General features: G+C 32.3%; 1 protein-coding gene across 5 annotated transcripts in view; it reads left to right on the plus strand.

The window, feature by feature from the left end:
* Nucleotides 1-2,148: 2,148 nt before the first annotated feature.
* LOC124354551 (transcriptional regulatory protein GAT1-like) overlaps nt 2,149-24,473 on the plus strand; it is a 36,964-nt gene continuing 14,639 nt past the window's right edge. For 2 of the 5 annotated variants that reach the window (XM_046805091.1, XM_046805092.1), the window contains exons 1-3: nt 14,228-14,536; nt 18,925-19,068; nt 21,488-21,754. In XM_046805091.1, coding sequence (XP_046661047.1) covers nt 14,399-14,536; nt 18,925-19,068; nt 21,488-21,754 — 549 coding nt within the window. In that variant the 5' untranslated portion in view covers nt 14,228-14,398. Of the gene's footprint in view, nt 2,275-14,227; nt 14,537-18,924; nt 19,069-19,847; nt 19,893-21,487; nt 21,755-24,473 lie in introns of those variants that run through there. The other 3 variants (XM_046805095.1, XM_046805094.1, XM_046805096.1) reach the window with 3 other exon arrangements.

Genomic DNA, 24,473 nt, shown 5'->3' on the forward strand with positions numbered 1-24,473 from the left:
TTTTGATTGGTATTCGAAAAATTAAAATAAATAAATAATTGTTTTTAAAGTGGTTAATAGGTTGATATAATCTCTGACCATGTATATTTATTACACATGCCGGATTTACGCAATATCAGTTCCTCTGCGTTGTTCGTACCACGATTTCAAATTAATTTTACTTTAAAATAAACCTGTATTTGAATGCCTAGAACCTAGTTTTTTACTTAAGTATATTTGATGCATAGTATTTTTATAATTGGTAATGAACTGTTTGTTTTTGAAATTTTAAGTAAACCACAGCAATGCAGTAAATATACTCATTGCAATATATATATATATATATATATATATATATATATATATATATATATATATAATACTAGCCTAAACCCGCGGCTCCGCTCGCGTGGCAGTAGAGAGGGCTACATCAATCAAGCATCGAAAAGAAATACTAATTTTATTATACGTTTTTCCAATTAATTTATTGCTCTACTAATACATCGTAGCATATCATAAAATCTATTATAAAAGTTTTTTGTTTATTTTAATGCGTTTTGGTAAACAACGTTATTAGTTGTATTATTTGGAGCATAAATATAAAGGTTCTTCGGGTTTCCGACTCTTGAGCAAGCGACGTATAATTGACCGTACGAGAAACATGAGGGTTCCAGATGGATTCCTGCGACGTTAAGTGATTGTCCTTGTGCCTTATTAATCGTCATTGCGAACGCAAGTCGAACGGGGAACTGAAGTCTCTTAAATTCAAATGGCAAGTCGGATGGAATTAAGGGGATGCGAGGGATGAAGACATCTTCCCCGGCAGATGTTCCCGACAAAATCGTTGCTTCAAATGTCAAAAAATGTTTGTTTACATAGAAACGTCAAAAATATTTATGTTTACTTAGTTACTGTCAAAAATAACAACAATTTTTTGTCGCATTATATATGTTTACAAAGAACAGCTGATTAAAAATTTGAAAAGACTCTTTCACTTAATAACATATGTTTGCTGCAATGCATTTCTTACGGGTATTTCTGTAACCAGTGGGGCGGAATCCTGAATCGGGAAAGGGATAAAAAGTATCCTATAACCTTCTACAGATCAAGACGAACAAATTTTAAAAAAAATTAGGCGAATCCGTCCAGCCGTTTGTGAGTGATGCTGTTACACACGAACAGTTTCATTTTTTATATATATAGATAAATAATTTATATATATATATATATTATTTTATTTTATTGAAAAATAAATCGCAATATGGTTAAACGTTTATTACTATATTCCGTTGGAGTAATTATTCATCTCATCAATACGCTGATTTAGCAGCCCCCAGATTCAAGGGGGTGCTAAATCAGCACATGAGCACGGTCAAGGCGCTGAATTAGGACCCCCCTATTCGAAGGGGGTGCTAAATCAGCACATGAACACGGTCGAGGCGCTGAATTAGGACCCCCGTATTCCAAGGGGGTGTTTATTCAGGGCCTGGACACGGCCACTGTGCTGATTTAGCACCCCCTTTCGTGACGTCAAAATGACGTCAGTAGCGAGGGGGTGCTATGTCCAGGGGGTGCTAATTCAGGCGCACCTTTTACATCACTGTTACAACTACCAACTGATGGAAAAACAAAACGAGGTATACGTTTGAAGTAGAACAATAATAACAAAAATAAGGTTTTTGGGAAGTTTATTAAATAATGGCATGAATGTGAAATGTATATGGAATGACTAATGATTTACACTACAGAGCTTTGTAAAAGAATTGTTTGATAAATAAAAATGTCTTTTCAAGCGTTTCTCGTATACAGGCTTTTACAAACAAAATCTCACTTAGATAGCAATAAGCGTTAAACTATTGGTCTTATTTTCTTTTATTATAAAATACATTTTTGTCTTTATAGTATCTTTTAAATGAGGAACGACTACTGTATAGCTGAAAATTTTAATAAAGTGAACTGTATAAAAACTACAAGTACCGCTGATTATATAAAAAATGGACACCCCGTATAATCGAAAAATAACAAGAATCCAATTTAAGTACATCGAAATAGTATATAATTAAGAGTGCAGTATAAACAGTCTAGTGGGTTGGTAGGTATCTGTAAGTTGGCTTATCTGTCTGCAGCTGGTTTATTGCATTGTTTTGAACATATATCAGTATTATTATTAATAACAATAAATACCTAAAATTTAATAACGCATTTTGGAGTGAGTAGTATACAAAATGAATTTGTTTTATATGCAGTGGAAAAATAGCGTTTATGTGAAATGTTTGGCTGTAAAGTTTAAAACAGGTAATTATATTGTAAAATATGTAATTCACAAATTAACTACTTTTCTGACACCAACTTGTGATAAACAGTACAATTATTATAATAGTACAGACAAGAGGATAACAGTCGTAGACTATCTTATACTTATTCTTATAGACAAGAAACAAAATATCAATTTAGTAGACTGGAATTTAGACGCTTTCCAACCTAAATTTGCTTCCTAAACTGTTACGTAGGATATATTTATTTATTTTCTTTGGTCTAACCAATAACTTGATCTTTTAAGCTTAAATAAAATAAACTGGAATTTAATTTAAACACGGGGAAATGAAATTTCATAATTACAGTTGCCTTTCATTCGTAAATAATTATATGAAAAAACGGCTAACTCTAATTATGGCACTGAATGTACCCTAAAAATAAAGTAAATTCAAATAATGGATTTCTTCATTTTGGACGAAGAAAATCTTCGAGATCTGTTCTACAAATTTTTATTTTTTTCGGTTGACGCGTCAGAGGACATGAAACCAATCATGTAATGATTCGAACCAGAAATGGATTTCTACACGCAAAAAGTCTTACATATAAACTTGCAAGTATACAGCAGCCACATCATTCATTCAGAGGACATGAAACCAATCATGTAATGATTCGAACCAGAAATGGATTTCTACACGCAAAAAGTCTTACATATAAACTTGCAAGTATACACCAGCCACATCATTCATTCAGAGGACATGAAACCAATCATGTAATGATTCGAACCAGAAATGGATTCCTACACGCAAAAAGTCTTACATATAAACTTGCAAGTATACAGCAGCCACATCATTCATTCAGAGGACATGAAACCAATCATGTAATGATTCGAACCAGAAATGGATTTCTACACGCAAAAAGTCTTACATATAAACTTGCAAGTATACAGCAGCCACATCATTCATTCATTATAACATGCAAATGGAAGGAAACGCCCATACTTTTATGTTTTTACTTGACAGGGAAAATCTTTTCCTGTCTGACCTTTAAGGAATATCCTTCAGTTTTATGTGCATGGCTGTTCAGATTGAGACGCTCGTGAAGGGCGAATTTATTATTCTTCTCTTTCTATAATAAATTGTGCTTTTATTAATTCAATTTCAGCTACCGTCTCTTTACGTTAACAATTGAGATTTCTCGTAAATTCCTTTGTTAAATCTTTGTATCAAAGCCTCAGTACGCTTTATTAAATTATACGATTTTAAGTTACAGTATTAGAAACTACAAAGGAGTTGTTCAGATTTGACTGGTCTTTGTTACCCCAAGACAAGTAATATTTACATAGGCTCTGGAATTTTCCATTCTCTGAAGACCGGACAGTGAGTGACAACCGGCCAAAGGTTGGGCAGTCGAGCGATCTCTTTTCCCTATTAGCAAAGCGGCGTTCTAAAATTATTTATAACCTTAGGGAATGCCAATTAAGACAAGGGCTTATAAGTTTCTCAGAACAAGCAGGTAGAGCACTCGATGATAACAATAGAACATGCTGGAGCCGGTCGCCGGGCTCTGGACAGTGATAACAATGGCTACACCAAACGGCTCAGACCGGCCGTTCCTGGAAGGCGGGTTTTCACGGTCGATACCAACAGACAGACAGGCGAGCGGTATTGTAAACATATCTTCTGCCTTCTCCAACTATGCTCGCCTAAGGTTTTCTACGATGTGTATCGTATTTCGTACGAGGATGTCGAAAATGCTATAAACCCCAGGCTCTAAAAGGCAAGCTCTAAATATGTGCCTGGGGAATTTTGCAATATTAGTAAATCACAAGAAAAGAACAACTTTCATGTATTATCACTAACACTCCAACTGTTCAAGAAATTAACTGCGAGAAATTGGTAGAAAATCTTGAACGTTAGCGCAGATAAAGTAGCATTTAATTTTTACATTCTTATAAGGTAAGAACATTACATAAACAACGTTATGTGGACGACAGTGACGAAATAACATTGTTTTAAAATATTGTAGTGTTGAATATTTTTTAACAAGTCCTAACTTACACGTGTATATGAATATTATTAAACACTCTGCGCTAAATTAATTTTATAGTAGAGGTTTAAACAGTTATGAGTAGAGAGGGGATTCTTAAATTATTTGTGCCTTCCCACTTCCCATGGAACTCTATAATGTATATTTTTTTAGATAAAGCAGTCCGGTAAAGAAAAATCATAATCTTCCGATAATTTCCGTAGACAAACGTGGCCACGCTAATTACCCAATTCGCTAATTACACCACAATATTCGGATTAATGACTTAATTCCATTTTCGACTGGTGTATATTTTTATTTATATAATTTATAGTAAACCTCAGTTACCAAAATAAAGCAGCCTATTATTTCCAACGCCGCATTCAAGAAGTCCATAGGCACGAGCCATTCAAAACGCCTGAGAAAATTATTAAAATCTTCTAACAAGGATGCACTTCATCTTGTCTAAAGAAATTGGTTTGCTGTCGATTGATAATATACTTGCATTTGCTATAAGGGTGGCCTTAATATACATTCGCGCATTTAAGTTGGTTGGAATCGTTTGATTTTTATTATAAGCATGTTTACAAAATAATAGAGAATGTAGAAACAAAACTAGATACCAACCCAAATCTTAAATTAGCCATCTCCAGCACGGTTATTATACATTGTACGCTGTTTAGGAAATTGTTTAGGTTTGTTTAGGAAGTTTAGGAATTCGTATTAAGGTTGGAACACAATATTCAGAGAAATTTCGAAAAATAGACTTTTGCTGGGTACTTATACAAGTTGAGAGAATAAAGCGATACAACGGTGTGTCGAACGATCCAACAGATCGTACCGAGAGTCTTATCAACCAATTCAACAAAATATCTTCACGTGTTACTAAGTCAAACTAGATAAAATGGCATATTCTATTGTACTTTGTTTACAAATTGGTTTACTCTGCGATGTTCTCGTTGCCTACGCGGTTAACCATAAGACAAATGTAAAAATGTTAGAATTATATTTTTATCGTTAATTTTGACCTTTTGACTGAAAAATCAACATAGTTCTTTCTTGGAATAAGAGAAACGTATGTACCAAGTTGCAAGCCTTTAGGGCCTTTCTGTCGAGATTATGCACTGGCAGACAGTCATACGGATAGAGAACGACTCGATTTTAAGTAGGTAATGTCCGGCTAAACTGAAAAGTTTAACGAAATTTATCCGGCGGATGGCAGCACCTCTGTGGGCAAATGTATTCTATTTTCCTTCCTTATTCAACGGATTTTAATTTAAAACCCTTATTTAAAAACTATATAATCATAGGATTTAATGTATGGAAGCAGAACAATTTTAAATACGGTAGCAAAATGATTGTGAATAGAGTCTATTTACAATTTGGAAATGTAAATATGCACTGATATTGCCAGCTATGCGTCACCGCCATGCTGCCATGGCTGTCTTTGATTCTCGCGTGGCAAGAACAAGAACACTAACTTTTCAACTGCAACAAGAGATAGCAATCAATATTGAGTGGTGGTCTACGTACTATTAAGCATCTTTCTTGACACCACAATTAATTAGCATCTCCACGAACTTCGAACTAAACTGCACTCTAATGGCCAAAAATGTCCAGCAATATATATTTTTATTCAACAGTCTGTGCTAGAGTAGCATACGTAGTTTGAATTGTATATAAGTGGCATTTAGGCCGATAAATAATAAAAACTGAAATTGGTACTTTATTTGAACTGAAATAAATTGCTTCATTTTGGTGCTGTTCCGAGGTGGTTCAGTTTGGAACTAATCTCGGCACGTTTAGCCTTAATAAACAAGACGTTAAATAGTTCACGTTATAGGCTATATTGCAACATGTACATTCAGCTCATCACAAAAACTACTTGTAATTGAGATATAACTTTGCTGTTAATAAAATATTTTCGTGTTTTCGAAATTTTTGTCAAGATTTTCGAATAATGCTGTAAATTTAAGAAAGTAATATTCGAAAAAAATAAGGTCAACCTATCCTTCTCTCGAGAAATGCGAGTAGGTGGGTTTGGGCCCCCCACTATCAATCCTAGATACGCCATTGGTCCTTTAAGAACATTGACCGAAATAAAAAGTGACTTTTGCGATCTATACATATAATATACGTCTGTAATTTATTCTTTCTCGTAAATTAAAGCAATTTCTGTACCAATAATCAATATATTATTGTAATAGCAGTAACCAGCACACAGATAGAATTTTATTGGTTCGTTTTGAAGACACAAAAACAGTGTATATATAACTCATGCGTTTTAGCCTGAAGACTTTGTTATTCCAGAAGATAAGAGAGTCACAATTGATAATGTTATCAAGTGAAAACAAACTACATCAAGTCCCCTATTTCGTATTTCTCATTGTAAACATTGTCTGTTTATTTTGATGTAGATAAGGTCGCGCGATCCCTAAAATACACTTTTGCCTATGCCAATGTCCAAATCATTCGTTAATTCTGAGTAATGATAAAGTTGACATCTGCTAATATTGATAAGAACAATCTGCTGATAGTGAAATTGGAAGTTTCTTCACATCATTTAGAACGTTCCAGGACTTTTATCCGCGATCACCCCTATTCTCTATAGTTTAGTTCTCCTGTATAGTTAAGGGGGTTGAACACAAAATACTCATAGTTGTAAGTGTTGATATCGACCAATAAGAAGACAGCCGCCTCTATTAACGTGCATAATTTAAGATTTGAATAATTTTTATCATGCTGAAAATCTTTTGCAAGCTTATTATTTTATAGCTTTTCGCTGACCTATGGAGAGATGTCTTCACAATGACATGTGAAACGTGGTTATATTAAAATATATCAAGTATAACTCAGGATTTAGCTAACCAAGTAAATTTTTAACTCGATGTTTATACAGTATAAATTAAATATGTATTATTGTATTTCTTGTTTTATTTTGGGAGAGCCTGGAACGCTCGGACCACAACTCTTGCACATGCACCGAGACTATTCGTTTAGAGTTAATTGGACAGCATTTTAAAATTATATTCGGGTTATTTCAGGGTTCTTAAGTGGTACTAAGCCGTACTATCATAATATTACTTTTACTAGTAATTTTTGTTTTAACTTTACATTTTTAACTTTGTTAAGACCGCTTAAACACACGAGGGCATGTACTTTATTGCCTAATTACTGTATTCTAAGAATATAATATAATATGATTCATGTATTTAAACTAATAACACTTTGATAATGGATAAAACATGGCTAAATGTGAATGAACTTAGTAATATGAATTTAGTTTTTAAGAAAAATCTTTGAAACCTGACATCAAAACATAAACTAGAAATCCCTTTGTGATCTAACAACAAACAGTACGAGAGAATTCGATGCTCAACATTTGCTTCGTGTTAAAGTTTGTAGGGTAAACATGTTAACCGTCTAAAAATGTTTAACCTTAATATCCCCTCTCCAGCTAAGGCTCAATGTCGTCTCTCGTCGTTCCCTAAACGGAGCACGGCTTAGTTTCGGTTTTGAGAAGATCCTTTGTACAGAGAGATTTGTCCATTTATAGGTTTAAAACACAACAATACATAGATCTGTATTCCAGATTTTTTAATAAATACGTTGTGTGGAATTACAATCCGTTCGAAAATTCCCAATTCTATGCTTAAGAAACTATTGACTACTACAAATTTAATAAGCTATCATATATGCGTATTCGGTCCAGACTTTTGAATAAATACTTTCTGTACAATCATGCAATTAAATCTCGATCAGGGTAGTAAAATTCCTTACCATAATCTGCATCTCTAACCAATAACGTTTATTTTTTAATACGCTACCACGTCAATAAAGCTTAATTCCTATCAAATCACATTTTAATAAATTAATGATATATTTGCGATAGTTTTATTATGAAGGATACGTCTAAAGAAGGATATATTTACACTCTCACGTTATTTTGAAAACTCGGTCATACATAAAACGGTTTTTTTTTAATGAACGTTTATAGTGCAATTTTTCTCTCTTTTCTAAAATTGTGAATCGGGGAGGCTGCTCTAGTTTCGTAAATGTAAAAGTCTCACTTTTTATACTTAATTCTGAAAATCTTGATGAAGTACAGCTATTTACATTATAAGCTTGTCTAAATAGTCAATTAGGCCATAAATAGCCGAATTAGACAAATGATTTAATTTTTTTAATTTAATTTTCTTAAAAGAAAATAAGCGAGTGTTTTCAGACATTTCTAAGCGTAACTGGTAAATTAAATAACTACTATCCTTTATTAGCTTACAAATGAAATGGGTCGGGCCCGTTCTTAACGATTAAGACTACGGAAAGCACTATATAAATCGGATTCCAAAGTATTAAGTTTAAATTCTAGAACATATTTGAACTACATGGTGGTACAACTGATAAAACAAGAGTAAAGAACGGAAACGGAAGGGTAGCGGGAATACAAAATTGATGTGCGCCATAATCGTGGAGAACTCTCAAAAGCAAAAACAATAGGTCAGTCACGTGATGGCGAATACCACAAAGAGCGTATAATTTATGTTGTTCTGCTCCAACAATCAAATCCAGTGGTTTAGGTACTTTTTATATGATGTATAAATTATACTGATGTATAAATTTTATACTGAATTCTTATCATGTTACAGTAAGAAATCCAAGTTCCGCAAAATATATGTTATATTTTCAGGAAATATATCAGTGGAATTGTGAAAAGTCACTGCAAGTACCCCAATGTCAATCCTATATAATTTTCATTAACTGCCATACCGTAACGTTATCCTCTGCAATGTCTACAGGTACAGGCCAAATAAGGTAATGTTAACGGAAATGGCTCTGAATGGCATAACAACTCGAAAACAATACTATGGTTGTGAACGGGGAGATGTGTACTCAGGCTACAAGAATTAGCTAACATGTACAGTGGTGTTCCTTTGCAAGAACAATAAATTGGCTAGTCTCGTTCAAACCAAATGTATTGACAAAAATTAATGTTTTTTAAAGATAACTAAGGGTTGTGGCTTTCTGTGGCATGAGAACCTCGAACACTAATTATTGATAGGTTACGGAAATCGTGTGTTCACTCACTTTGTTAGTGTTATTAATTTAAGTTTCAAGAATTTACCCCAAAAATGTTTTTGGCAAGAACATTGCAGCAGGAAGCACAACACAATTGTAAAGAACTCAAATAAAACATCTGTAATTTAAAATCAATTAGTAATGTTATTTCTGTGGATAACTGGATAAGGGTTGTAGTAGCCGCCAGGGTCGGTTGATTAAGTATAAAATATGTGTGCCATAGTAGTTTCTATTTCCTGTACAACATGATTTCTTTTTACTTTATTTTTAGGCATTACCATCTAAGTGGTATGTATATTTTTAAAAGTGCGTATTTTATGATGTTGGAAAGAAGTGAAGGTTTATACAATTATTTTGTGAATAGACATTTGTCCATATTATATACTGTAATATTACTACAGGAATACTTTGTTAGCGTGTGACCAATGTCGACGGTATTCACGCTGCAGCGAACATCTGAGTGACTCACTGGTTATGCTAGGGTCTTGGCCATTGTTTTTCCACGAATAAAATATAATCGGCTTTTGAACCTGCACAACGATTGTTACTATTCATAGATTCTAAGATGTTTTCGACCGAAATAGACAAAGCTTTTCTTCGGTCGTGACCAGGCCAGGTGGCTTGCCGTTATCTGTTAAGTGAAGAGGGGAGGGGATGAGTCTTTGTGCTTTTCTGCGGACAAACCCTTGCAGCTTTCTCTTCCACACCGCTGCCTTGGCGACTCACGCGTACACCCCCACCCCCGCGTACCTGGTTGTCCCGACCGGAAGTCTTTTTGCTGTTGGCTGCGTTAAAACAAAATCAACGCTCGTTCTGTATCCAAATTTGAATCTTTCCTTTTCTAAATTACGCCATATAAAGATTTTCTACCAGCTCCATACAGGGTTCTATTACTATTCTAAATTAAATGAGATTACCCTGTGAAATATTCCGTCTACAGAAATAATGTATTTGGTATCGGTAATGATATATATATATATATTTTCAATGATTTTATATTTCAATAAAAATTGAATCGCAAAAAGTACTTGCTCCGCCGGGAGCAATTGCCATTATTGTATATATGTACTAGCTGTTACCCACTGCTTCGCACGCGATTTTCTACAGAAAAATTGGGACGTAGGAGAGCATATTTCTTTTAAACGTCGTTATTACCCTTCTGAGATAAATGTTAGTCACTGACAGATACGCCAAGCTCATGATCTATTTAAGATTTAAATTTTAAAACAGTCTCAATATGCACCTGTGAAATAACTGGAATTTTTCTCCAATATTCTATGATTTTTGTATACAATTGAACTATATTAGACCATCGTGGACAGGAGTCAAAAAGTCGGAATTCATTAGCGCGGAATTCAATGTAATAAATGATGGCGCTCAATGTAATTTTGAAACGAAAATAGGCATATTTTAGGTACATTTTATTACAGTCTAATGATTATGAGCTTCAGATGTTAAGCGAAATTGCGTATTGGTTTTTATTTTAAGCTTTGCGCGTGTATCACTTCTGGATTAAATTAGTTATATATCCGATGCCATGATTGAGCTTGCTTTGTTGTCTCGATCGAGAGAATATGTACACACGGAGTTTTGAGAACCATACTTCTGTCAAAAACAAACAACTAAGGTTGGTTTTATAACATTCTTTATATTTGTAGCCAACGTAAGATAGTAATTTTGATATTTGCATTGCTCTTCTGATCAAGCATGAGCATGGTTTATATTAGATAAATATTGCAGTTAAAGGTGAATTTTTACGTCAAATTTGAATTGTATTATCTGGATAGTAAAGTCTATGTTTAACAGTGATTGCGGAAACAGTTGAAACAAAATTTGCTGTTTCTCTTAAGCTTACTCTATGCTTTCTAACTATAAGTGTAAAGAAATTTAAAATAGTAATTAAATTATATTATAAACATATAAATTTCTTTTGTCGCATTATATATGTTTACAAAGAACAGCTGATTAAATTTGAAAAGGCTCTTTCACTTAATAACATATGTTTGCTGCAATGCATTTCTTACGGGTATTTCTGTAACTTTTAGAGACCAGTGGGGCGGAATCCTGAATCGGGAACGGGATAAAAAGTATCCTATGTGTTTTTTCCCAGTTCTTAGCTACCTCTCTACCAATTTTCAGCCAAATCGGTTCAGCCGTTCTTGACTTATAAATAGTGTAACTAACACGACTTTCTTTTATATATATATAGATATATATATTGCGCCACGTTATTACATATAATAATAAACTATTTATTGTAACAAATAACTCATTATGGGTGACGGTTAGTCAGTGATATTACAAAACTTTTATCCACAGACTTACAAATTAAAATAAACCCTTTGGTACAGCTAAATGTAATTTGTGTGGGACTGAATAATTACATTACCGTACCGTATCGAAACCCGAAGATGTATAATTGTTTGGTTCAAGAACAAAACAATTAATGTAATTTGAAGTCTTTATTTTGAAAATAACTTTGTAATGCAGTTTGGGAATAAGGCGGTACAGCTTAGAATCCAAGGAATTTTAATAAATCAGGTGGACATAAAAATAACATTCTATCACTAACAACAAAATTGAAGATTTTTATCTTCGTTTAAGCACTAAATATGATAAAATCCGTTCGATACAAACAAATTATGCAAAAATGTATTTCCTGTTTAAAGGAAGACAAATTTTTATGAGCTATAACAATTTTAGTAGTTTAATGGAATTTACTACCTTGAATGCCCGACTGATCAGTTGTTGAGTTTTATCTATTAAAGTATTCATTGACATACATACATTATACAATGTATTTCTTTTACCCAACTTGGGAGTGGATGTTGTTTCATTTATTTCACACAGATATTTCAAACAAGCATGGTTTAATGTTTTGTGATGTAGCCTATTATTTATTTTAATGTGATAGCTTTTTTACTATAAATGCTTCCTTATTTTCGTAGCTTATTTGTAAAGCACAATAACAAACTGTTTGGGTACAGTATATAAATTAATGGAGTATACTAATTTGTGTGTGTGTGTGTGTGTGTGTGTGTGTGTGTGTGTGTGTGTGTGTGTGTGTGTGTGTGTGTGTGTGTGTGTGTGTGTGTGTGTGTGTGTGTGTGTGTGTGTGTGTGTGTGTGTGTGTGTGTGTGTGTGTGTGTGTGTGTGTGTGTGTGTGTGTGTGTGTGTGTGTGTGTGTGTGTGTGTGTGTGTGTGTGTGTGTGTGTGTGTGTGTGTGTGTGTGTGTAAAGTAACTAAAGCCCTTTTTAAAAATCTTTATATTGACATACACGTGTTTCGGTTTTTAACCATCATCAGTGTACATTAACCTCTAAATAAATAAATAAATAATAAACAATTAAATATATACATGTGGACCTTTTTATGGTAAATTTAAATGACACAGTTGTAATTTTTGATTAGTAATCTGTATTTAATTATTTTTTTTTTCAAAAATTGGATTTGTCATAAAAAGACAAATGTGTATGTCAACAAAAAGATTTTTAAAAGGGTTTTAGTTACTTTTCATTACATTTATATATTTCATAAATATATAAATGTAGCACATTCACCCGGCAAGTGAGAGATCCGGGTTCGACTCCCGGCGGAGCAAGTACTTTTTGCGATTCAATGTTTATTGAAATTAAATAAGGCTATTGCCATTTATACACTTTAATGTATATATATATATATATATATATATATATATATATATATATATATATATATATATATGTAGTAAGTAAGTATACTTCCAACTGTCTGTAGTTTTTCTCATTATTCGCTAAATTATATTTACTACAGGCGGTAAAACAATTGAAAGTAACAAGAATTTTGTCAAGGTATTAGTTTGCTTTGATTATTTTACACCGAGAGTAGAATCAGTCGAGCGCTTTAAATTTCCCGCTGCAGAGCAATGCAGCTGCTAACACTGCAGAGTCAAGCCAGCAATAGTTGTTTGATTTTATCAACTAACTGAATCGTCACAATTTAAAATATAAACTTTCTGAAAATTTAAGATTGAATTAACTATCTGTAACTACTCAGAAAAACTTGTGAATTGTTTAGATGAAGGAAGCCAAGTAATGATATCAGGTTATCAGCGACCATATCAGGAGACGCGGTCAATTCCACAGTTCATTGAGGTCGTCGTACGGCGAAGAAACCTGTTTGGGATGCCGGACAAAGGTCGATAAGACTCCATGCTTGTTTTTTGTTGTTTATTTGTGAGGACCGTCTGCTGGATAATCAAATTCTAAACTTCCGAAAACGCACAAAGGGAAATTGAGTTAAATTAAGCATTAAAAATATGCTTGGGTAGATATCGTACAAAATTCCATTTTTATGAGTTGCGTCCTTCTAATTCATATATAAATTGCATAAAACTTTTTATTTTAATAAGAATACGTGGTGTTACAGTTTGACAAACTAGAATTATTCTTAAATACGGCTAAACTGACATATGATATAAAAATAAATAATTTGGCATTTTAAATGACCTAGTTAAATAAATTCAAGGCTTTATTAATTATTAGAGTCTTGTAGAGTGTATGGAATTTATTTGAATACAAAAATAAATTAGAGTACCATATTGTGTTGTGTAGAAAATTAGACTTAGGGTAATAGTAATTATTTCCAACGAAAATAGTGAATATTTACTAATTAATTTGGTATGTTTGCCACGCATACCTAAATTTTTATCCGAAGCGTAATTGAATTTATGTACGAGAAAAATTAGCACGCTATATTTCCAAATAAATTAGTAGGAAAAAATGTACACTAGAGAAGAAACCTCTTTGGCTACAGTAAGGTGAGCGAGTTTCACCTTTCCACCTCCTTGGTGAGCGACAGGAGTGGGGGCGGAATGTAGATTAGAGGTGATGGAGGGGTGAAGGGGCGGAGCGATGGAGAGGGGATAGTGGTGTACCCCGACAATGAACTGTGATAGAAACACAAACTTTCCGACTTGTTAAGTGTTATCATGGCGAGAGCTCAGTATTAGTTTAGATGGAAAACGGTGTGTGTGTCTTCATTTTTATGTTGTGTCGTTTCGTATCGTTTTGTGTGAATCATCATGTCTGAAATACCATCCAAGTTCTACAAATTGTGTCGCCTTTGTTTATCAGCTTCAGGAGTTAGATTGTCTATTTTTGACGATGCAAGCACTGAAAAGAACTATCCCTTGAAAATTATGACGTGTCTTTCCATTATGGTAAGTACTATGATTTTTATTAATTAGTTTAATTTTAAATATTGTGTGATACATCTCTATTATTTATATATTCTTACTGATATTATCAACACCTTGTCCTCGTTTGAAAGATCAGCAAGATAAGATGAAGTGATAAGAATTTCTCTGCTTCTAGCGTAGGCCAAGGCCACTGAACTTTCGAAAATCTTATTCCTTTGTGTTAAATTTTTAGTTCAATTATTGACGATCGTACTAAAGCAAGAAGTTAAAATATAACACATTGTGATGTTTCTTTGTTCATCAGGAAATGCCATCTCAGGCCATTTTCTTTGCCCGGAACCATTGTACTAATGAAAACGTGCCAGTGGCAATGAACCCAAATAGTCATATAGTTTCCTGTATTTGATTTCTCATTTTACAAAATATATGACCTTTTTTTGCACAGTGCTGTCTTAGCCTGTCAGTACTAATATTAAACTTTCAAACGACCCAAGATTTTAGGTTAGGAACAAGGCTCTTTCAGATTAGGTCAACTAGACTTGGGATAGACAATAATTGAATATTATGGAAGTTATTGAAAGCTTGTCACTTCTTAGAAGTACATATTATAGGAGTAGCTCATCAGTTTAATAAATTCAAATCAAAATTAAATAAAATTTATGTTTTGGTAACTATACATTTTGAGGTTATATATAAAAGTCTTGATTGTCATAGGTCTATTAAATTATTTTAATACTACAATAGTGAGAATATATTTTGATTCCACTGCTAAAGTAAATTATACTAGGCTATTTTATTTGAATTCTTGGAATGAAATAAGGGTTGTGAAAATAATTGCCTCTTATGAAGGCTATGGTCGGATTCATTTTCACCTGCGATAACATAGATCTAGGCCTACTCATATTACAACTAATTGTGTTTCTGGTTATATTTTAAGTTTCAAGTTTTTATGTGATAAGCTATATAGGCTAATATGCACAAGTTGTTGAGACATCTCCATTTTTCCGGTATGAAATTGTTGTAAAGTTTTATAATTCATCTAATAGCCTAATTCAATTTGGTTCCCTCAGTATAATTGACATGGGTTAACATTTTTACAGAATCTAGACTAGGGAAATAAACCTAATTAATAGGAAATTATCATATGTCTCTTTACTAAACTACTTTGAGAGAATACACAGAAGTTTGGCTAGCAGGATGTAATGCCTAAGTTACCTTATTCTTTATTTCCTATCACTGGTATATCTCATTTGTAATGGATTTCTAATTTGCTGAGATTATTTGCTCTTAAATTGTCAACTATAGACAGTCAATTTTTTTATTCAGCAGAACAGCAGAAAAAGAGCTTACCTGTAGACTTAAAGACTTTTCTGAGAAACACATTTAAAGTGTCTATGCTTTTACATAGCTAGATATCAGGTTTACTATAAGGTCAGGGTTTCAGAATAGTCATAAATTAAAATCAAAGTAACAAAAATTAGACTATATTAAACTTTTCAGTAAAGGTGACTTCAGTAAATATACTGCCTCTGCCTAAATATTTTTCATAAAAATTGTAGAGTCCATAATTTATTTATTTATTCTCTCAACGGCAAATAATACAACTTTTATGAGCAATACTATAGCCTGGATAAGTATTTTAATTAATAAATCACATTCACCTTACCAATGCTTTGAGAGTGAATGGGCAGGCGACAGAAAAAAACAAAATGTAGAAGGAAAGTCCTAGAATAAAATGATCTAATACGGTACTTTAAGGGGCTGAGAAAAATATCTATGTCCAATAATCCGGGATGTTTCTAATTATCAGCCTATTATCAATAACATATAAAAATGTAGAGGACCTAATCTTGATTGCTTGAGAGGAATAACAATAGTATAGGCCTAAATTCATCTAACCATAATTAAATAAGAAAGGGAACTTATTAGTCTGGAAAGCAAAAGTAGTGGAATAAAAGCAAGATCCTGTTAATGTTAGCTTGCATAAATAATCCCTGTCAGTGTTGTTTTCACTGATATCTTAAGCAGTATAAATGATCTGGTTCTTTCAGCTTTGCTATGGCATAAGTTAGCCTATATCAGTTTGGGCTTTGACTGCTGCTTTATCAAGGAGTAATTTATTTTGTTACTCCACCTGTTGGGGTTATATAGTATTGCTCATAAAATCCTATTTTGGTCTCAAATAATACATAGGTTATCTTAACAGTTTTATAAAATGTATTGAGTTAAAGTAGTATTTATCATCATTATTAAATTACTTATAATTATTGCTGAAGGTTATCTAGCCCAATTAGATTATGTTAGCAAACTTTATATGAAATGTTTCATAATTTACAGATAGTAGTAAGATAGCCCAATTCAAAATTAAATAACCTGTAGTTTCAAGGTCCATTTGTCTTGTATGTAGGCCTACCAATATTTTAAATTAGCTCTTCTAAACTAGCTAAAAATAACTAATATACTAACAAGACATGGGAATTGTAAATCCAGATTTTTTGTCTGTGTCTAGTAAAGTTAATTAGTTAGTTATTATTTACAAGTAGTTTAGTTAGTAAATAAAAAGGCCTACAAAAAGTCAGATGGCTACTGGTATCTGTTATAACTATTTCCAAGCATTTTGTGTTGTTGTATACATTGGCTTGGACGGTGAAACAATATATGCATAGAAGTGGTTTTTAATTAAAATACTTTTAAAATACTGCAAAATAAATCACCATTTATATCACAAGTTGTATCAAAGTTACTTTGGTACTTTGTTATTTTTGGAGGAGTTTTTCTTACCCGGGACCTTAGAAAAAGTATAATTTTAGAAAGAACAGACTTTATTCAACTAATTGTGAAAAATGCATGTCATTATGATGTCGGAAAGAAGGAGGCCTGTTTCTATTTACTACTTGTTATTACGCGATATAACTAGGGTTAGCTTAGGTTATCATAAATATGCAACTAGTAGTACCAAAGTTAAAGGTAACCTTTATGGCTGATCACGTAATCTGAGCTTGAATTAGGGTAACTATCTTGAGGGATTTTTTCTATTTTGACAAAAGTGGAAAGTAGTACCTTTGAAGGTGCCACTGTAGCCCATGCCGATGTCCAGAGGCATTTCCAATTGGTACATATTTCAGACCTCAGATCACGTCGTAGATCATTCAACTTTTCCAAAGTCAGATCACGGTTGGAAAAATATCAATTGGAAATTCCCCTGGCCATCAGTGCGGGCTTCAGTGTCACCCCCCAATTCTGGCGAAAAGTCATCCCTTGAGTTAGTGCCTAAATTCAGGCTCATATATCGTGAGCGCTCATTAACTTTTTATATTTATGTATTTACTTACATATTTAACATAATAACAAATAGTAGATAGAGAGACATAGTGCCTCCTTCTCGCCAACATTGCTTTGTTTAGGAAAGCAGAAAAAAACCAATTGTCGTAATGTCATTTAATATTCATAGTGAATTGAATAAAGTCTGTTCTTTCTAATAATGTAGTTATTTCAGTAAAAACTATTCCAAAAATAGTGTTCCTTAAATAATATCAAAGTACCAATTCGTTTATCAATTTTGTCAATCAATTTTATATTTTTCTTTCATTATAGACCAATTCTGGTAATTGTACAAATTACACTTTTTCATGTTTATCTCAATATAATTTTCTTAGTTTCATTATTAAATTTTTCTTAACATTAAATAAAGGGCTTTGTCTTTCTTCCATTTAGCATCTTCAAGGAATTTCCTCTCGAAGGTGAAAAATTGTCTTTGATGCTGTAAAAAGAATATTTACAGAAAATAATATTTTTAAGCGATTCATGCTTTGCTACTTATTGTTAAATAATTGTGCAACAGTAATAATGCATGAAATATAGGCGGTGAACTTGCTTCTGATTAGCTGCCAAAACATAAGGACTAACAAATTTATAAAATTTTAATAAATAAGATAAAGAAAGTCCAACGACTTTAGAAGTAAAAGTAAATCAGATTATACATCTAAGCCTACATGTTTGACCACAGTAGTTACCAGTAATTTATCATAACTTTCAGCTAGAATAGGGTATCATTGCATTGAAGTATAAATGGTAAAAACTTGCAAGAATTATAATTGATGCTCAATTACATGCTACATGGTGAATGCAAATACTAAATAGAATACTTAATCAATCTTAAATTAGTCACACAAGCAGATTTAATTACTTTAATTATGTATTTCTATTTGATCATGTTTTTGTATTATATATAATATAATATCAAAGTTGGTGGAAAATTAGAAACCTTAAAAAAAGTATAATGGTTTTCTCTACCGAATCATACACTCTAATATTAAAATTAAAAATGGATATTTCCCCATATTAAATCTTATTTTATACTATGAACGTTTCCACAGTACGGTACTGCAGTTCTGGCTATCATGTTGCAGGTGTCGGAGCATGACATGCTGCCCACCATGATTTGTCAACACTGTACCTTTAAGCTGGACATGATGTATGAGTTCAGGGAAGCCTCTCGCAAGTCGGAGTTGGTCCTGAAGCGTTACTTAGCCAACAGTTCCTCGGATGCCCTGGTCAGTATCTTTGTGTACCTGTTAGGTTTAGATGGAAATTTACTTTCCAAAGTAGATGTCGATAAAACATAGATTACGAACTAAAGAAACTTTATTAAATTCAATATATAGAAATTTTGTTTACTCGGTTAATGGTTGCTGTTCTTAATTTTACAATTTTACAAATAATTTGTTAGTTTTGTTACAAAGGGCATTCTTATCCCTCCTCTTTAAAATATTCAATTTTTACAAATTATAGATTTAATAAGGTGTTAATAGCTGTATATGTATTAACATTTTTTAGTCAATCATTTAGAACAGATCTTTCTTAGCCCTGAAATAAGTTTGATTCACATTCCTAATCAATTTTTTTTTTTGATAAAGATTAATCACACCAGATTCTTGTAAAATTATTAAACTTGATGGTGGCCAAGTTCATCATGTTTAAAGTAATAACTCTTGGGACTACAAAGATTCCATTTTCACATTGTTTTGTTATTTGTTTGGCCTTGTAAAGTTACAAACAATATTGCAATTGAATGTAGCAATACTATTGTCTATTATGAGTTAATAACCACTAAAGAAATCTATCAGAGAACTATTGTGGTTATGTAATAATATTATATTTACTGATACAACATTAGAGTAATTGTGTTAATGGAGGCTAATGGTAATAACCTATGTCAACAGGTAAGTGCAGGTAAGAACTTGCATGTCTCATGTCTGGTGCTGGCATGTTTGATGCTGCAGTGTTCTGTCAGTGTGCTTGCAATAACAGTGCAGTAACCACTCTGAGCAGTCACTGAAGTAGCAACATGCACCTGAACTATTTGCACTTTTTGTATGTAAGTCAAATTTATAATCTTCTTTTGAGGTTCAAAATTTTTATTTAGACGATTTTTATAAACTGTAGTAATCCTAACTCTTACTTAAAAAATCACATTTTGCACTAAAAAAATACTCATTAATCTTTATGATTTATAGTTCACAACATGGTCAAAATGGCATTATCCATTTTTATTACAAAGAAGTTGTTTTAATAAAGATTTAATTTTGTTTCGATATAAAAATAATACTGACCTGTACATATGAAGATATTTAGACAGTGTCTTGCACTGGGCACCAAAGTAATAAAATATCTGATCTGTTGAGCTGTGATGTGGGTACCCAAGGCCAGTATGATTGACGTTGTTTGTAAGCAGATATTATACATTTTGTATTGTACACAGAACTTAAAAAAATTGCATACTATAAAATAGAATAACATATATCAGTCTATGTGAGAAAAATGTCCCTTATGAATAAAAAATGTTTTAATTACAAAAAACAAATGTTTGAATCATGGTAATAATTATATTACAATACTATTACCATTCTAGTTACGTCATTTTTAGGAAATTGGATTTATTAATATTACTGTCAATAAATTTATCATTTTCAAACAATAATTTTGTTTTCCTGGTTGGTTGCCTCATTGTGCAAGGTAGAGTGTCTACATGCATTTATACTCCTACCAATATATTACAATGAGCAGTTGGTTAAAAACGTATGCAAGCTAGTTTCTCATTGTGGACAATTTATTTTTTACACTCATTATTAACACATTCAAAATCTTTATAATGGTCAGAACTAATCCTATAATATTCTTGTTAATATGCACTGTTGTGATATTCTACATCGCTTATTTCTCTTCAGTCCAAGGATATTTTTCTTATTGTACGTTTCTCTCTAGAATGGTTCTCTGACACTTTGGGCGATCACCAAACAATCAGCTAGTCTGGCCAGTCGGGGCTATCAAATCTGTCACTGCAGCGCTCACAACACATAACCTGCATAAGACAATTCAGAACTCTCCTAGTAGTGTGGAAAATACTAGTCATTACTTTGTAAAAAAAAAAAACAAATTTAGATGTATACCACTAGACTACCAGTGAAAGCAATCCTTGACAACTAAGGGATGGGTTATATTGAGAGAGTAGTAATCATATGATATGTGACTAAATTAATGAACAGTAACTTATCCTTTCCCATATAAGAGCAGGAGTGTTAGTTATACAACTCTTTCTCTAGTTGTATAAAATGGTGTCTCATGCTATAAGGATTTGAAAATGGAAATGTTGCATTACTGCATATGTTTACAGAATAAAAATTGATGCCGCTAGTTAAATGTTTACTGAGAAAAGAGTTGAAAAATTATTTAGTTTTTTATAATTGTGACTAAATAATCAGAACATTTTAATTTCGAATATGGTCAGTTTGTTTATGGACTACTTGGTACGGAATGACAAATTTGTCTATTATCCTTTTTGCCCATAAAATACTAACCATTAAAATAATGAGAAAGAATTAAATAAAAAATCAATAATTTATTGAAAAAAGAGATTATAAATCAAATAAATTTGCACTGCCAACGAATTAACCATCTGTTTTTCCAATGTAGGTGTCATTGCAGGAATACTTAAATTGTATGGAGGTGCTTTCGAATCCACCTTTGAAGTCTGGGAGTGCAGGCACAAGCTCACGTGCTGATCGGGATCAAGAGATGAAACCCGAACATTACATCAAAACTGAGAAGAGGAGTGAAGAAGCTATGGAGGAGGATGAAGAGGAAAGAAGTGCCGAAATGTTGAATGGTTATTCCGACTCTGATTCAGATGATGAGGGCCAGCTCAGGATAGCTGAAGAAGAGAACTATATGCCGTCAGAGGTAAGTGAAAGAGAGAATATGGTTTTTCATATTTTAAATATTTACCATCATAATAACTTGTCTACTTGTTTATTTATTATTCAGCAGAGAAAGAGTCCATTACAGCTAACAGTTTTTTTAAAGATTTATGATTAGATTTGTTTTATTGTAAACACAAATGTCTTAGTGTGAATTTTAATCTTTTATTTTTATTATTTTATTAAAGAAAAAGCTTACCTTTATTAAACATTTAATGGCATTTCTACCAAATATCGCTTTGCATGTCTATGGCCAAGAAGATGCCTTAAGACTTTATGGTGTTTGAAAAATAATAAATTTAATTAAGTTTGTTGTATAAGATTTTGATTAAAATTGATTTATTATTGTTTAATTGATGGTTGTATTAAAATCATAATGCTCTACTGTTTACAGATCACAATTTCATTTATTATTTTGAAAGTTCTGTTTTTATTTACTAAATAAAAAAGTTCTTTAAAGATTTTTAGGCAAATTTTTTAAGAAATTATAAAAATATTGTTATTTTCCAGGCTCAAACAAAATCGGTGAGAGCAGTTAATTGACCAATTGATATATTATTTACAAAATTGTAATAAAGTAAGCCTCCTTATACAAAGTTCATAATTTGACAATTGGCACATTTATCTGGTTTTTAAATCTATAACTGGACTTGTTTCGTTGTATTGATAACAGAGCTCTATACTTTCAAATCTGAAATTAAGTAGCTTTCCTACTGTTGATGGGTATTTCAGTTGTTTTTAGCATGATAGAACTTGTGAAGTAGTGAATATTAAGGAATAAAAATAATGACAGTAAGTTGAAATGAAAAACTTGATATCAACATCATTTATTAAATTCAACATGCAATGTCATGTGTGTGTATATATAATTTTAATAAATATTGAATCACAAAAAGTATTTGCTCCGCCGGGACTCAATCCCGGATCTCTCACTTGCCAGGTGAATGTGCTACCATTACACCACAGAGCCTTTACTTTTTACAATTAAATTACTTTGTATTTGGCCATGTATCTGTCACATATGCGTTTAAATAACCAAACTAACATATGATTGGAAGGTCAAATACCTGTCAAACTAAACTTTTATTTACATTAATTAAGTTTGTATAAATGGCGATAGCCGAATTCGGGCAATATTCATTGTGAAAATCCCATCTTGGTCTCTAAAGTTGCATTACAGGAAATAAATGTTATTAATGGAAAAGGCCTGTTAAATGTAATCAACTGTTATGTGTAAACATTGTTTTATGACAGCACAACCATATGTTTAATTAATTTAACTACTATTTTCAGTTTGTTTGCATTTATAGTTTATAGTCTTAACCCTATGCACTCGAAGGCAGTATTTATAATTTGTCCTTAGAGCTCGTATAGCCAGTTCTACTGGCCGCTGTCATTTTGTCAGAAGCATTGATTAATTTTTGCTGATATGTTATCTCAGCTCGTATGTCTAGCTGTACTGGCCAAGATATAGTACGTCTATAGCTCGTAAGGCCAGCATCTCGGGCCAATAAACATAAAAGTTATTTTCTAATATTCTCTTTGTTTCATAATGGATGGTAAGTTCTGAAACCTATCGAGCAGCTTTATTTTAAAGCAATTTTTAAGTAAAGCAGTACATTTTAAATTAGCCTACAGTTTATCTCTGTAAACAACATTGACTGCCAATAAGACAATTGACACCTAGTGGGCCTATACACTGAAGTAATAGAAGGGATAGAAATCTAGAAAATTTTACTAGAAGATGTCTGTTAACTATTCTTGACTACATATAGGTATGTATTAAAAGTTTTATTTCTTAAAAAAATGTAAAGACTGAGAAAAATGTAAAATAGTTCAAGTCTGAGTATAATATAACAATTAAAGTATACTTTACAACATTTGATTAAATATATTGTTAACAATATACGTATATAATCGTTAAGTTTTCCAAATGTATGTTTCTCTTTGCATTAGTAAGACTCATTAAAAATAAATTTTAAATTGTTTTAAATTTCTTCTTTAAACATTTAAATTACTATGCAAATAACGTGGAGGAAATTGAAAAAAAACAATCTAGGGAGGCATACAAAAAATATGGCCACCGAGCTGTAAACGAAATTAGCACAGCCATCTGTACTGGCCATACGAGTTGCGAGGACAAACTACGGCAAAACTAACACAAGCTGTGCGATCAGTGCTGCTGGCCTTTTGAGTGCAAAGTGTTAAAAGTATAGAGTTAGCTTGATAGTAACAACAATTTTTATTTAAACCTTTTCTGCAACCTTTGTTGAGCATAGAGTAAGAAAATATCCTGATAGGAAGTTTTAAAAGTTTTAGTAACAATAGACTTTTAACTAAACACTTGATCAAATATTTAGTATGTAGTGCTTGGTCAATACTGTAATAGAGCTTACAAAGACTATCTAACTTTTACTTTAAGTTTAAAGACCATAAAACACATCTTGTTGGTTGTCTTTGACAGAAAAGACTTTTATATTTGTTTATATATTTTCTTAATCGAGGACACAAGACTAAATCAACTATGACACACAAAAATACTAATACCTGATTAAATTACAGTAGCCACAAATATACACTTTTTACATATTTTTTTTAGTGTAAGAATAAGTCAAACTCAATGTTGGAGTTGGAAATGTATTTCACTCGAACCAGAAGTGCTCATACACGTGCAAAGCTTATGAAATTGTATACAAAGCCGT

This window comes from Homalodisca vitripennis, chromosome 2, assembly GCF_021130785.1.
Source record: "Homalodisca vitripennis isolate AUS2020 chromosome 2, UT_GWSS_2.1, whole genome shotgun sequence".
Classification (NCBI taxonomy): Eukaryota; Metazoa; Arthropoda; class Insecta; order Hemiptera; family Cicadellidae; genus Homalodisca; species Homalodisca vitripennis.